Source organism: Marmota flaviventris, chromosome 2, assembly GCF_047511675.1.
Source record: "Marmota flaviventris isolate mMarFla1 chromosome 2, mMarFla1.hap1, whole genome shotgun sequence".
NCBI classification, from domain to species: Eukaryota; Metazoa; Chordata; class Mammalia; order Rodentia; family Sciuridae; genus Marmota; species Marmota flaviventris.
In genome coordinates this window covers 7,262,160-7,277,751 of record NC_092499.1, presented here as the reverse complement: position 1 = coordinate 7,277,751, position 15,592 = coordinate 7,262,160, and the positions used below count along the sequence as shown (strand labels likewise).

General features: G+C 50.4%; 1 protein-coding gene across 4 annotated transcripts in view; it reads right to left on the bottom strand.

Moving 5' to 3' along the window:
* Bcl11b (BCL11 transcription factor B) overlaps nt 1-7,769 on the bottom strand; it is a 91,084-nt gene extending 83,315 nt beyond the window's left edge. For all 4 annotated transcript variants that reach the window (XM_027946553.2, XM_027946555.2, XM_027946554.2 and 1 more), the window contains exon 1: nt 7,638-7,769. In XM_027946553.2, coding sequence (XP_027802354.1) covers nt 7,638-7,695 — 58 coding nt within the window. In that variant the 5' untranslated portion in view covers nt 7,696-7,769. The remainder of the gene's footprint in view (nt 1-7,637) is intronic.
* Between the last annotated feature and the right edge of the window lie 7,823 nt (nt 7,770-15,592).

The following is a 15,592-nucleotide window of genomic DNA, read 5'->3' as shown; positions in this document are numbered from 1 at the left end:
GTCACCAACTTGGGTCAGGTTCCCCCCTCTGGAAGGATGACCAGGCTCCTGCTCACGTGGCCAGTGGGGAAAGGTGTGGCCCAAGCCCCCAGTCCAAGAAACAAGGAACTCCTGATCAGTGAAGAGGTTGTGGCTACAGGGAAAAAGAACCTCACTCACATTGTCAATAAACTTGAGTGGAACATTGAGTGGTGCAAGGGAGAAGCCCGTGCACACAGACAGTCCTGGGAAACGCCAGCCTAGTTTTGGACAGATGAAGAACAGTTCCTTACAAAATACCCAGGGGTGTTCCACAGGCTTAGTCCAGCTTCCTCCCCTCCCCACTGCACTTAGTTGTCCAGAACCCCAAAAACTGAGCTCAGGAATCTGGGTCTTATCAACCCTAAATCAGAAAAAAAGGAACAAACCAATAAGGAAGCCACATCCCGAATATGCACAGATCCTTACTTAAAGGCTACAAATGAAAGATTAAATCCTCAACACCAAAGAATGAAGTGTCCCATGTTTTGAGTAAAACACTTCCTTAAAGGAGGGTAGAAAAAAACAATTTCCCACTATAGAACACCTTCTTAACACATTCTTCTACAAAACTGCAAATTCCTTAAATCTCAGAGCCACAATGGGGCTCATAATGATGTGACACAAAAGCATTCTTTGTGGCCAAATGAAGAGATTTGTTTTATTTAACATCATGCTTTTTCAAAGGTGCCAGTCCTTTTTCAAAGGACTTCCATAAGGGCCCCTGGACCACGAGGCTTGGACTGGAAGAATTCAGATTCTCAGAGGCCGACAGCAACATCACGAGGGCAAGAGCTGCTTCCAACATCTCGTTTCCAAGGTAGAAATTTCAACATGACCCCATTTCTAAAAAAATTCTAAACAGTGCATCCATTTGCGGCACATGTTAATCACAATAACATTGGCATTGGACTTTCTTGAGTCAGCCTTGCATGTTACAAGACTCATTAGAATGTTTCACAAATGGATTTGTATTTTAGCAGTTCAGTGGAAGGGGGTCATAAAAAAGTTATGGAAAAACAGAGGATTTTTTCCCCCTCTTTTTACTTTGAAGTTACTTAATTTTGTGTGGTCTGGGATTTCATTACAGTAAAATAGCTCGGGCTGGCTAATTCAACACCCAGGCAAATTATCAGCTGCCACAGAGGAAAAAAAAAAAAAAACAATGAATTTCTTGAATTTCAGCAACTACACAGAAAACTTGCATATGTCAAAATGCTGGACCCAAGTCCCCATGAATCTAGCACTATTTATCAAACCCCGATCTAGTGTCACTTTTACCAGTAAGAGCGAGGCCACTCTGCTCACCCCCTCCATCAGCTCATGAAGAAGACAGACACAAGACGTGTGTCCCTGTGCTTTCGCGCGTCTCCAAATAGCCTGCTCTCGGGCTTTGCATACACATCCTGGGAAAACCTACTGCTCAAGGGAGGCAGGCGGTGAACAAACGGTTGTTCCCGAGAAGCAGGGAGAAAAAATGTGAACGATATCACCAATGTTTGGCTCCCTGGGGCGGGAAGGCAGATTTGCGGGATCAGGGAGCAGGGAAAAGACAGAACACACAAGACCCCAGGTTGGATCATGTGAGTAAATAAACCGTACTGCAAAGTGACAAAGCCAGTCGGCAGCTGGAAGACACTGATGTTCATCCCTGGGTCAGCACCTCCCCATACATTCTTCCATACCTCTGTCCCATTAAAATGTACATGAGTGTGTCTACAACTAGCTCCGTCTTCAGAGAGGGTCCCTCGGCCAGAATCAGTAACTTGGCCGTGCCGTGCCGTGCAGAGCATGGTCCCCTGAGAGCGTTTATTTTCCCCTTGTCCTCCCCAGATGTAACACCAGAAGCCAAAGTCCTTAGAGAGTTTCAGCTTAAGGTGAGGCCCAATCAGGCAGCCAGAGGGTCCTCCTTTCAGCCCCTGGAGATGAGTGGAGAGAGTCCTCAAAGGACAAGACCCTGACCCATCCCTCCAGTCCTCCTTATTGTCTTATGTGCACTGTCATGCCTGTGGTCAGGGCTCAGCCACAGCCTGCGAGCTCCCCAGGTTCCAAGGCAAAGGACTGGGGATTTCTAAACTGAATTTTCTTAACAGTCTTCTGCAGGCCAGAGGCCACTGCTGGGCCGGAGCCTTCCAGAGGTGACGGTGGCTCTTCCTCCCTAAGTTGTCCAGAGAGCTTGCTGTCGCTATATGCTTACAACCGGCTCCATTCGAACATTAACTGAAGTAGAGAAATCATCAGATAAATGGCTGGCCCTCTTTCTCCAGCCGATGACAGCACTCGGCTTTTGTCTGACCTAATTTATCTCTCTTTCAGGTTAGAATAAAGCACTCTTTCCTGTCACAGGGCAACCTCTTCTGCTCACGTACTGAATTCGAGCATCAGATTCAGGCTGACTGTGCTGTCTGCAGATTTGTCCAGCTTGGTAAAGAAGACGGTATAGACCTAAAAATCCCATGACCAAAGCATGCATCTTCCCCAGCACTAAATGACATGTTGTAGGGGGGGACGGTCTCATTACATGCCATCCATGAAGGGCATTGCCTGGGGTGAAAGGTCTCCAACAGGGGCCCTGGCAAGCACATGCTCCTTCTAAACAAAGTTTAGCACATTATTTGAGTTGGCATCTGATATCTTTGGGGAATAGTGCTATTTCCTCCAGTACAGGGGGAGCATTACCTAATAAGTGGAATTGAGAACCCAAGTGTTATAAACTCTGAGCTAAAAGGATTTCCATTCATCAAACTGTTTTAGGTACAAAACTCCCCAATGGAGCGATTCTCTGTGTCCCCAGATCTGTAACATGCAACCCAGAAAGAGACGGTGCGCCTTACTCAAAATGATGAACCCTCTTCCCGACCCCCCAGCTGGATCACAAATGCCTTAACAACAGAGTGTCATTTTCAGAATGTCAAGACCACAGATAAATCAGGAAAACACACTCATCCAAAACTAATAATTTTAATTGTTAAAAAAAAATGCAAGAAAGAAAGAAAAGAAGAAAAAGAAAATTAAAGAAAAAGAAAATACCTCCATCTGCCAAGGAAAGGCTTGTAAATCAATGGCGATGGCTTGAAAATAGATTTCTCAAACTTATATTCTCATTTTGTCCTGCACGAATCTCTACAGGAAAATCAATATTACAACTTCACACTTAAGACATTTTGCAGCAACGTAAACTGCCGGCTGCTGATGGAAGCCCATTCCTAGCCATTGTAGCAGGGGCGCCACCAGCCATGACACGGGCACCGAGCTCCCCCTAGCTGCCGAGCGGCGCTAGGCGAAGCTCGGTATTTCAGGCTTGCCATGAACCAAAAGCCAATTCCACTGAAAGTTTATTTTGGAAAGTATTTTATCACAACAAACAACAGAGAATGCAAAGCAATCGGGATAGGAGATGCACGGGGCGAAGGGAAGGCACGGTACAAGCCGTGTGGCCTGTAAGACAGAGCCAGGAGTGCCCTGCTGATAAGGCCCTGGAAACTGGTATGCTCGCTCCTCAGTCGGAAACCGGGATCCGCAATCGGACTGTTTACATGCTTCATTTCCCCTGAGACATCATTCTAATTACTGTCAAATGCACCCAAAATTGGCCCCCTGTTCGATCAAGGAAAACCCCCTGGGTCTACACAGTGGTCACCAGTGCATCTCACCCAACCCTCTGATCCCAGCCCCCTTGGATGCTTCTAAGGCCCGCTTCTAGACACAACCGTGTTTGCCCTAGAACTGGAGAAATGGTTTCTTTTTGGGTATAAAATATTCTGAAGGCCAAGCAGAACCACCAATATCAAGGCTGAGGCAGATAACAACACTCCCCACCCCACCCCCCAAAAAAAAGAAATATGCCTAAGTACAAAATCTTCAGGTAGGAAAAAAATACCCTTTAAAAATATTAGGAGTTGTTAAAATATGCTCACGACTGTTTTCTCTCAGGTGTGAATTACAAATGAATAAAACCAGCCTGGCATAACACCTTGCATGAGCACGTTCTTATTCTCCCGTGGAATCGAAGCAGCTGACATATCACACTTCTAATGATATGGGGTTCCCTTCTGTGCAGAAGGGAGACAAACTTCACTGTCCCCACCCAACTACCAAAAAAGAAAAAAAATAATAATAACAGAAGAAAAGGAGGGCCCATGTCTTATGAAATTTATCAGAGGCCCAGTTTTGAAAGATAAGTGGACCATTGTAGATATACCATCCTCTAGGGAGTTAGGGTAATTGTAAGCACAGCCACCTTCAAAACATACAGTTACAGCAAAAGCTAATTTAAAAGGCGACCGTGGAATTAAAACAGTTAGCCTAACTTCCCTGTCAAATCCTGGGTCTCTGTTTTGCAAAATCATGAATTCATACCGAAAATTATTGATCTTCCGAGGAAACCTGTTGGTGGGTTGCTGAAAATTCACCTTAATTGAGGTCACATAATTTATCATGGACATCTTGGTTTATTCAGTTTCTTCAGACAGCCTCCAGCCCCTCCAAGGATTTGAGTACATTTCCCTTCACCCTGGCCCTGTCTAGCACGGCCGGCTCTGGGTCCTTCTCGCTGCCTGGTCAGCCGCCGCCCCCCCCCCTTTCATCCTCTCTCACTATTGTTACTGTGTTGTTTTGTGTTTGTTTTTATTAATGGCTGTGACTGTCCTCCAGTTTTAAAAGCTATATTCATCTAGGTCAAACATTTGAAACAAACCAGAAGCCCAGGTTTTCATTTCCAGCTGTCTCCCTCACTCTCTCCTACCTTGCTCTTCTCCCCACCAGTCCTGTCTGTAAATTGAACTAACTCATTATGGAGCCCCTCTCCTTACCCCTGACCAAGAACACGGATGCTGTTTGTGTGCTCTTCTGGTTTCCCAGGCCATCAGTTAGCCCAAGTTGCATCATCCCTAAAGAACCTAAGGCTGCTGCCCCACAGGCCCGCAGGCTGCCGCCCAACTGATCAGGCTACTGATCAGGCTACATTCGTTTTAGGTGGTTTCTTTCATATTTAAAAATCTCAAATGGTAACACCAGGTGGGATTTGCAAGGGCACCTGCTTTGCTAGCCTGAGCTCCAGAGCACCCTAAGGCTCCTCTACAGTCTGGAGAAAGGCAAATCCCCAGGCCAGGCAGCCTCAACTGCCTCTGATTCTTGCCTTCCCCTGCTAGCTCCCACCTCCCGGGTGACACAGGACAGGCAGAAAAGCCAGCTGCTTTTGGATAATAAGTAGCCTTGTCTGAGAACTGGTTGGACCACTCTCCCTGCTTAAACCCCTGCACAAACCAGGACTCCCTGTGCCCCTGGAAGGCAGGCAGACTGCTTCACGCCCTCATCTCCGTCCCCTCTTTCTACCCACCACCCTTCTTTGCTTCTCTTTCCCTCGCTGCCCCTGCTCCAGTATCATCAGTGGCTTTCCCCAGATGGAAGGATGTTGCACCAGGCACCCCTCGCCCCCATGCCCAGCTGCCACCAGTCCTCCTGCCCAGGGTTTTCTCCTGACTTCCCAGGAATGCCAGGAGAGTGGAGAGCAAAAGCAGGCAAACCTACCTGCCTCTTTCCCCTCACACACAACTGCAAAGGCTCCTGGTTCCTGTCTCGGCTGCCAGCTCGGCAATGCACCCCCAACATCTCCCCCTTCCCCACCCCCCTACTCCCCCTCCTCAAAAACAACCCTTGCAATTATACAGAGGCTCCGTGGGGCAAATTGCCTCCTGGAGAAATTAGGCGTCTGCAAGTATAGACGTTTTAACAACCACCCCATCTAAAGCGGGGGGAGTTGTAGAATAAGCATAAGCAATTGCTGCTGCGGCTTGGTGAAGGAACGAAATGTCAACTGGCGAAAAGGACCTTGATCAAACCACGCTCAAATCTGGTTGCAAAACATTTTGTTTTAAATGCAACCAGCGACTCTTCTTTGATGTTACAATAGCGGGGGGGAAAAAAAAAAAGAGAAGTCCTCTTCCCTCCCTCCAAAAAGGCATTCCTCTCCCAAGAAGCTCACATTAATATCTATTCCTCCCCCCCCCCAAAATAATAATAAATCCACAAATTCTTACTAATGTATCTGCTGTAACAAAGGAGAGATGGCAACAGCAATTGCTCCGAGCAGATGGCTCCTATGCTGGGTTTTCAGGGGAGGGGAGAACCCCTTTATATATTTATTTATTTATTTAAATTTTTTAAAATATAACATAAATATTCGGCTCTCGGCCGCCCGGCAGCCAGTCCTCGGCGGCGGCTGAGCGCGCAGCCCTCTCCAGCTCTGAACCGGAGCACGGCCCCAGCCTGGCGAGGTGAGCGGAGGACTGCAGGAATACAACTCGTCTCCGGTCTCGATGACACCCAGAGGATGTTTTATTTCCATTGCAATAAAAAAATAAATAAAAAAGCAACGGCGACCCAGGCACCGCGACAGAAAGGAACGGCGGGGAAATGTTCGCGCGCCGTGAGGAAGAGTCCCCGGCGGGCTGCGGCGGGCTGGGAGCGATGCGGGCGGACCTTCCCTGTGCAACAGAGCGGGAACATCGTACCTGGGCCGCTCGCGCTCGCGATTTTTCTTTTCTAAATAAACCCAGCTGGAGCCTTGGAAACTGCTGCGTGTCTGACCCGCTGCCTGACTCTGCACGCCCCGCCACTTGCTTGAAATCCACACGATTTCATTCGGTGGATTTCCGCTGCGACCTGCCTTGTTTATTTAGATAGGGAAGATGAAAGATACTGAGATAGATGGATAAGAGATTGATAGGCCTCTTTTTTTTCTTCTTCCTTTTTAATTTTTTTTTTAATTTTACTATTTTACAGGCGCATCCCTCTCTTCCCACTCCTGACAACCTTTTTTTTTTTCACCGTGGCGGGGATTTTTCACCAACCCCAATTCCCACCCCCACCACCATTTTTTTTCCCCTTTTGGAGTGGGGGAAATCGGGCAAGACCGTCCCAGGAGACGGAGGTGGGGAAATGGGGAGGGGGGCGCTTGTGCCAGGCAAACAGCCGCGCAGCTGGATTCTTTTGCAAATAGCCAGCGGAGGGGAGGGAAAGGCGACTACGGAATCCTAGGACCGGCGTGGCCGGCGCCCTGCCGGCCTGGGCTCAGCGACCGAGAACCGGGAGCCGGCGGCCACCCCTCGCTCAGCGGTTCCCCCAGGCCGAAGCGCACCCCAGTCTCCTCCGCCCGCGCCGTCAGCGCGGACCCACGCGCTCGCCAACTTTTCCCCACTTCCCGGCTCCCCCCTCCCCCTCCGCTCCCCCAGCCCCCTCCCCCTCCTCTCCAAACCCCGCCACCAGCGCCGCCGCCGCCACACACGCCGCTCGGAGGGGCTAGCGTCCAGCCGGGCTCGGCGAGCACACACACACCTCCTCCAGCCTGCGCGCCCCCTCCCCGGCCCGGAGCCGGCTCCGCAGGCCCCTGACCCCGAGGCGCATGTGGCTGCGCAGCGCCCCGGCTTCCCCGGCTGCAAAGAAACTTTCCTTTGGCCCCCCGCCCCCCACCATGCTGCGGGAGGATACCACTGGCTCTGCCAGCCAGCGAGCGGCCCCGGCGCCCGGCCGGGCCTGGCTGCGCCGGGCTCGGTGTCCCCCGCTCCGGGCGCCCAGAGCCCCATTCTTCGGCCCCTCTCGCGCACGCCGCAGACACTTACGGGTGATGAGCTCCCTCTGGGACAAGTGCTGCGGGTTGCCCTGTTTGCGGCGGGACATTGCCCCGGCATCTATTCTGGCATCGCCCGGAGAGCTGCACTGATGGGGGCCGGGGAGGGGGTCTGAGCCGCCGCCGCCGCCGCCGCCGCCGCTGCCGCCGCGCCGCCGCGCCTCCTCCTCTGCCCGGGTTGGTTTTTTTTTTTTTTTCCCCTTCCTCTCTTGCCCTCTCTTTTTCCTCTTCTTCTTTATTTTGCTCTTTCTTCTATGATGTTTTTTGTTTTGTTTGCAAAAAGAAAAAGAAAATAATAAAACAAGAAAGACCTCTCGATCTAAAATGAGAAAAAGAGGCAAAAAAAAAAAAAGAAGAAGAAGAAGAACTGTAGCTTGCCGCGGACCGGCTGGTCTCTGTAAAATATATATTCTTTCGAAGGAAAAAAGATCTGTTACACTTCTTCAAACTGCTTGGCCTCTTGGACTTCTAAATGTCTTCTTGAACTTAAACCGGATTTTGCACCGGCTCCTGACACTTTCTTTCAGGGTCTGGTAGGTGGAACGCGCACTTCCACCAGAAGGGGAGAAAGAAAAAAAATGCAAACAAATAAAAAAAAAAAGAAGAAGAAGAAGAAGAAAAAGAAAAAGCAAAGAAAACTTGGGGACTTGTCTCGTACCCCCTTACCCCGCCCCCTCAAAAAACCCAAAGCAATGTAAAACTGCCGCGGTTCGGTTGTTTCTGGGTTTTCTGCGGGCTGCCTGTTTTTTTCTCGGAGATTGACCCTTCCGAGGCTCTGGGGGGACTCCAGGAGCGGCTGCTTCCCAGTTCACCTGGCAGGCTGGCGCCGGCCGGAGGGGCTGCCGAGTCCCCGCGAGCGCTCCCCAGCGCTCCCCCGGCGCCGCAGGCCCAGGGGGAGCGGGGCTGAGGGGCGGCTCGCCCAGTGCGCCTGGGTCGGTGCGGGCGCGGACTGGGAGCTATAGATTGCAACGTGAAGATGGCGGAGTCCGGGTTCTCTGGGAGCTCTCGGTCTCTCTATGGCTGGGGCTGCCTCTGTACAATGGGATAAAATTCAAGTTCAAGTGCGGACGTGACGTTTAATCTGCACTAGAGACAAAAAGACCCAGAGAGTCGGAGCACTGGGGGCGACTAGCGGTGGCTTTTTAACATTGTACCCTGTAAGAGAACAAGAAAGCACACAGAGACACACGCGCGCGCGCACACATACACATACACACTCGCCCGTGCGCACACCCGCAGCCCAAGCCGGCCACACGTGCAAACCGCGTTTTTGTGCGCTGGTCTTATCCCGGAGCACCCGCTGCTCAAGAGCTGGGGGAAGGGGAGTTGCGTGGTGGGCAGCATATTTTTATATAAAAGAAAAATCTTCCTCAACCCACTTCCCCTCCCGGGAGCAGGACCCCCTGAGAAGGGGGGCGGGTTGCTGTGTGAGTTTAGTAAATTGAATCAATGAGAGTCCCCACCCACCCAAAACCTCTTTCGGACTTGGGGGAGGGGGGCTGTGGGAAAAGGCTGGGGTCCACCTGAGAACTAGGAGATGTAATCAATCGCTTCGCTTCCCTGGAAAAGTAGCTTGGTTGCTTTTACTTTTGTTTTATTGGGGGATCAGGATAAACTTCCAAAAAGTGTCTCCATATAAATCCTGGTGTACAGACTGGCAAATTGAAGTGGATGAAATAAAGGATACTAAGAGGCCACGGTCAAAAGCACGTGGGGTGTGTGGGTACAGGTATCTGAGACCTTTTTTTGAGTCCCATTGCAGAAGGGATTTTCACCCAAATCTTTGCCCTCCCTAACCTCATTAACTCCTAGAGGTCAATCCCGCCCCACCCCTAATGCCAGTGTCTGCAAGAAGCATGGGGGTAAGGGGGGGGGGACTCCACGTGGGAGAGGTATCTGGACTTGCTGACCCTGGAATGGGTGTGGCCACATATCTGCAGACGGGTGATTCCACGAGGCCCCCCAGCTTCCTCCTTCCCCCCTCTGACAATCACTGCAACCTGGAAGTCACCTCCCCCCTGCTCCTCAGCCCAGGATAGGACTTGAAATTGCCTGTCAGAATGGGAAGGACACAGCTGCCTTGTCAGCCGTTTGATCTCCAGCCGGCGAGGACAAGAGGAGTTGTGGGGGCCTGTCCGTGGCCCTCAGACAAGGCCAGGCCGCAGTCCCCGCGGACACCGGCCCCTCCCGTCGCCCTTCCCCACGTCGCTGCCAACTTATCCTATTTGATGACCTCGCCTGCGGGGCTGGGTGTGCCAAAGGTCTGGACCCCTCTACCTTCTCAGAGTTTCTCTGGTCTCGCCAGTAGGCGGCCTGGGCGGGTTGGGGCCTGGCTCCAGCAGGGCTTCGCGGGTGAGCACCGCGGCACCCACCCCACCCGGTGCCTCAACCCAGCTGCGGCAAGGCCTCCAGGCTCGCCGCCTCCCTCGGGGCCTTTTCCTCTGGGGGCACCTGGGCTTTTTGTTCTTCATTAAGGCTTTGGGTGGGGAGACCGCAACAACTTAGCGCACAGCACCGAGTGAGTCTGGACAGAAAAAGCTCTCTTCCCGTCCCACCTCCCCAAAAATAATAACAATAAAATGTGTCGTGGCTTGCAGTTCTGCGGACTGTGGGCTGCAGGGTCGGCGGACAAGAGGCTGAGGCCGAGCGGGTGGTGACGCAGGGTAGGGGCGGGTTTGCCTCTCCTCCCCCGGCCCAGCAGGATGCACGCAGCTGCCCAACTACACCACCACCACCCCCCGCCACCGCACACACCTCCACGTGGTCCAAAGTCTAGAAGTGCATCCCTCTCTTCCCATCCCGCCCCACCAAGAAAATCTTTTCAATGAAGTGGCCACATTTTTTTAATGCCCACACCCACCTTTAATAAACTTCTTAAGAAATTCATAAAGTGGTCATCTCGATTCGCCCAGGCTCTTGGATTTAAGAGATCAATTAGCCCTCTTTTTCTGAGAAGTGGAGATGTGAAGCCCAGAGAGGTTTAGCACTTTGCCCAAGACACACACCGCAACGGGGACAGGTCTGGACTCCAAATGCCGCGGCGTGCCAGCTGCCCTGCGCCGCCTGCGGCCCCAGGCGCGAAATCCCAACACATGACCCTCACCCTCCGGCGGTTGATTACAAGGAAAGGGAACCCAGCCAGTAGCTGCGGGAAGCGGGAAGGCCCTCTCAGGAAAGAGGGCCCCTCACCCGGCTGCGCAAGGGAGCTCAGGGGTCCCCGCTGCAGCTGCCAACTCGCGCGCGGTCGCGCTGCGGGGACTGGGGAGGGGGCACACCTGCCCCACCCCCGGCAGGAAGTGGCGGGCAGGGGGCGGCGCGGGCCGGGACTGACCCAAAGAGCACTTCCTCATTGGCCCCGCTCTGCCCCGACGGCGGGAAGAGGGACGCGCGGGCGGGCAGGCGCAGGGCCGGACACGCCGCCGCCCGCCGGCGCGCTCCACCTCGCGGCAGCCGGGGAGAGCCTGCCCTGCCCAGCCCTGCGCTGGCCCCTTCGCCCTCCGCCTTCACTTTCCCCTCCTCCTCCTCCTGCTCCTCCTCTCCCGGGAGGCGGCCTGGCGCAGGCAGCGAGCGATCCCCGCCGCCACTCCAGTCTCCTCTTTTTCCCTCTGCCCGTCTGGCACGGGCATCATTAGCGCTGAAAGCTGTTAATGTCTGGTCTCACAGCTCCCCCTTTAGTCTTGCGGCGCTCGCTGTCTCGCGTTCCAAGCCGGATCAATAGCCGCCTCTCGGCCGACCTTGACCTCTCCCTAGACCCCGCCCGGCTCCGGCAGCTGGCCCACGCTAATGTTTCCCGCTCTTGATGCGCAGACAGCAGGCGGCGGGCGGGGAGGGAGGGGGTGGCCGCGCTGGACCCGCAGCGCAGGCCCCACCCCTTCCTCGAGACCCCAAGCCGGCGAGGGGGCACCCGGTACCCTTCTGAGGTCACTGCAGCCCCCACCCCTAATTTGCAAAGACTTTGTTAGAATAAGCCACAACTAGACCCCGCAAAAGGGTGCAGGTCACTAACTTTAAAAAATTAAGGAAACAGGGTAAATACTAAGCTGGAGTTGTAGACAAGTCTGACTCAGTGGAGAGCTCTTCCCTCACCCCAAGCCCAGCTCTGAACTAATAAGAAACTTCGGATTAATTCTACAGCACCTGCTGTAGGCCTACTGTGCTCTGGGACTTCTCACAGACGGGAATCAGATGGAAATAAATGCCACATTTTCTAAACCATCTTTACACATACACACACACACACACCAGATGTCAGAAAGCTTTTTGAACTCACAAATATTTCCCTGCTTTTTCCCCACCCTAGCTTTCCAGTGCATTCCAGCAGATAATCCTCCGTGGTCTCAGCCCCTTCAAAAGGGATAAGGGAATAGTTTCTTTATAGAGGAATAGTTCAGACATCGAAAATCATTTCACCAAATTATAGCGCAATTTTATTAACTTGTGTGGCCATTGCCATGCCCTGGGTGTGCTGCCTGTCACAAGTCATACAGCGAGGGCAGATTGAGCAAACTCATGATCCCCAAATCAAGCTTTTTGTTTAAAATTCTTTGAATGATTCTCAACACTTAGCGGCAGGTTGGGCCCTGTTAGAGCTTCTACAATGTTATCTTTGCCTTGGGAGCTGTTATATTTTATCTTATGTCTTTACTAAAATTTGGAAAGAATCAAGATAAGAAGTGTCAGTAGAAATGGAAACTCCTCCTGTCTCTGCAGAAAGAAAACTGACATTTCATTTGTTTTTGTTGTTTTCTTTTTAACAAAGATCCTCCCTCTTAAATGTAGTCAGAAAACTTTATAGCAACGTTAAGACCTAAGAAGGGCACCTTACCAAATTAATTTAGGCTTCATTTTGGTGCTTAAAAAAAAAAAATCTGTGCAAAGAGAAAACAAACCTTTTTATTTTCACAGGAATGTGACAAATTCAGAAGCAAACCATCTCTCTTGGTTTCTCTTCCTCCGGATCTCTAAACTCTTGACTGTGAAGATGAGGATAAATGTGATGTGCTGATCTGATCAGTGGATCGACTTATTCTAACTTCCAAGCAAATGACAGTGGAGGATCTAAGCAAATCAAATTTATCTGAATATCAATAAGGTCCCTAATATGGTCCTTATCTCTCTTCTTATGATTCTAGAATGTTTAGGAGCTATCAAATCCAAAAGCATAAAGAGGCAAGAGAGGCCTTTTGAGCTTTCTGGCATCTCTTCTAGAATTATTTTATGCCATTTCTGAAAATTATAGCAAATGTCTAGGTGCCACAAGCACTCAATTAAGGTTTTGCTGGATTGGAAAAGGGGTGTTTTGTATTGTCACCTGATAGCAACGGCAGGACCACAAAACTTACCATTCAACCACTGTTTGGTTGATTCTTTCTATGTGCTGAATTGAAGAGCATCATTTTAGTTAAAACATGAGTGGTTTGCCTCTTATTTTTTTTCTACAAGTAATACCAGGTCTTGAAACACAAGCAGATTTCTGACTGTTGTTTAGCTCCCTGAAGGGTGAACAGGCTCTAGGAAACCAAGGAGCACCATTGCCTGCTGTCTCCATCTCTGCAGACTGCAAGAGGTTAAATCAAATTCACTGCTCCTGATTCATGTATTATTTTCCTTAAAAAATACTTACCCAGCTCCTCGTATATGAAAAAGATTCACACCCACATTGAATGTTCCTAGCTCTGTCCCTGTCATCAGAAATGATATTGAATGGCTCGGTACTAGGGGATCTGGAACTATTTCTACAGCTTTCTCACCTCATTTGGAATTTTCTTGCCTTGCTAATTTTAATTCTCTAGTTGAGTCATCAATTCAAATTTGGTAGGGACTGGCATCACCCAGTTGGTCGGCTTGGGAGAAATATTGTTCATGTATGTGATCAGACTCCACCAAATCCCACCCTTACCCCTCACATATACAGAGATCTGAGTGGCTGTGGTGTGTGTGTGGATGTGGCATGTAGTGTACAAAAGGGTCTCTTTGCTGCATTCCCTCATGTCATTGTGTCTCCAAATTGTCTCACTGAAAGTGCAAAGGGGACCATTTTGCTGGATGGGGAAAGCTCTTTTTGGAACACACACACACACACACACACACACACACACAGTGTGGTCTGGTGACCGTCAACCTGCCTTATTTAGAGCATAGACGAGGAAGAGAAAGGGAGTTTAAAAGGTTCATCTGGGGAAAGCACTGGGATTCAGAAGGGAATTTTCAGTTCCAACTCTGGCTGTCAGCCGCTGTCGCTAGGAACTGGAACGACAATGAGGTGTCTGGTGATAGGAAATGGGGAGGGGCAATAATGATCACCTTCCTAACAAGGGTTTTATGAGGCTGCGAGGATTAATTAGTTTGTATCCTTAAGCAGTTTGAGAAAGAGGAAGTTTCAGTAAATGCTAAGCTGGAGTTGTAGACAAGTCTGACTCAGTGGAGAGCTCTTCCCCCACCCCAAACCCAGCTCTGAAAACTCCTATCTGTGCTGTGATGCACTAGGAAGTGAGGGGGAAGCACTGGCTTCTGGAAGAACAGAGGAGAGAGAAGCATGAGTCAGGCTAGCATCTCTCGGAAAGGCGCAGCTAATGAGGGTGCTGCAAGGGGGTGCTTACCAAAAAATAAAAATAAAAACCAGCCAACACCTTGTTTCAGATATGTCTTCTAGAGCTAGAAAAGCAAAAGGGCTCTGGGAGCGCTCAGCTGTTGTTTTGTAGTTTTAGAAACAGCCACGTATGCTTTCGAGTGAATTCAACAAAGGTAGCTTGTCTCCTAGAAAACATGGAAGTGGCTTCCCTTCTGTTTAATAGAGAAGGGCCAAGGCTGCGAACCGATGACGCTCCACGCCACAGTTTTAACTGAGGACGCATTATTGAAGATGGAATAATATTTCTATAGAACGTGGAAGTTTAAAAGTTGTTCCATTATGTACATATTAAAACATGCATCGGCTTGAAGATGCTCTTTCGGCTCAATTTACAAGGCAGACAATTTGCTACAACAAAAGATAATTAATGCCACCCAGGGAAAACCGAGAGGCTGGATTGCTGCACATTCTGATATTAGTTTAATCCGGGTCTTTTAAAAAAAAAATGATTTCACTGTGATTTTAAGCCTTTGGGATCTTTGAAACAACAATGGCTTCTAAAATATGGATGTGGCAATAACATTCACCATTTGAACTTGCCACAAAGCCCCTCTACCTCCCTCTCGCTCGCTCTTTCCCGCAAGCATAATGAAATGGAGCCCTGAACAGGAGCAAAGAGCCCATCTCTGACCTGTGTCCAGACCACCCCGATGATCTGAATTCTAAGTAGGGCAGATTTATGGTCAATTGCTAAAAATCTGTATTTGGACCTCCAGATGCAAACGATGGATTCCTCAGCTGCTGGGATTTAGCACAGGCATCTGCAGTTTCATTATTTGTATCTGCTTAACAGGGACAATTAGAGAACTGAAGAGTGAGGACGCCTGTTTGGGGACCGGTTCGGTATTGTACCCAGACCACACATTCCGGCTGGGAAGGAACACAGTAATGTATAAAGCATTAGTGGATTGAACACTCTGCATTGTGCTTGGGGAATCGAATCGTTGATGTTTCTGGCAAGAACTCATACTCCAATTGAAATCTATCAAACACCTTAATTAGCTCCGGGTACCTAAATGCACCCAACCCAGAGGCAAGTTAGAAAGCAAGAGAAGAAAAAGGCAGGAGCTGGTGCAGAAGCAGCACGGGCCTCCCCTGTGCCCCCAGAGTCCTGTGTCCCCAGTTTCCACATCAGAATGCATGGGCCACGGTGCAAAGGAGGACAAACGTGGCTGTCCCCGTGGCAGCCACGGGCCGTGATGGAAGGTGTTTGGACGGTTCTACCAGTGCTGGCTAAGGGGATGAGAAAAGGCCACAGTGACACACAACGCTGTTCTGACAGGAACTGGAGCCTTTTTCTGAGCCAACCGTTCCAC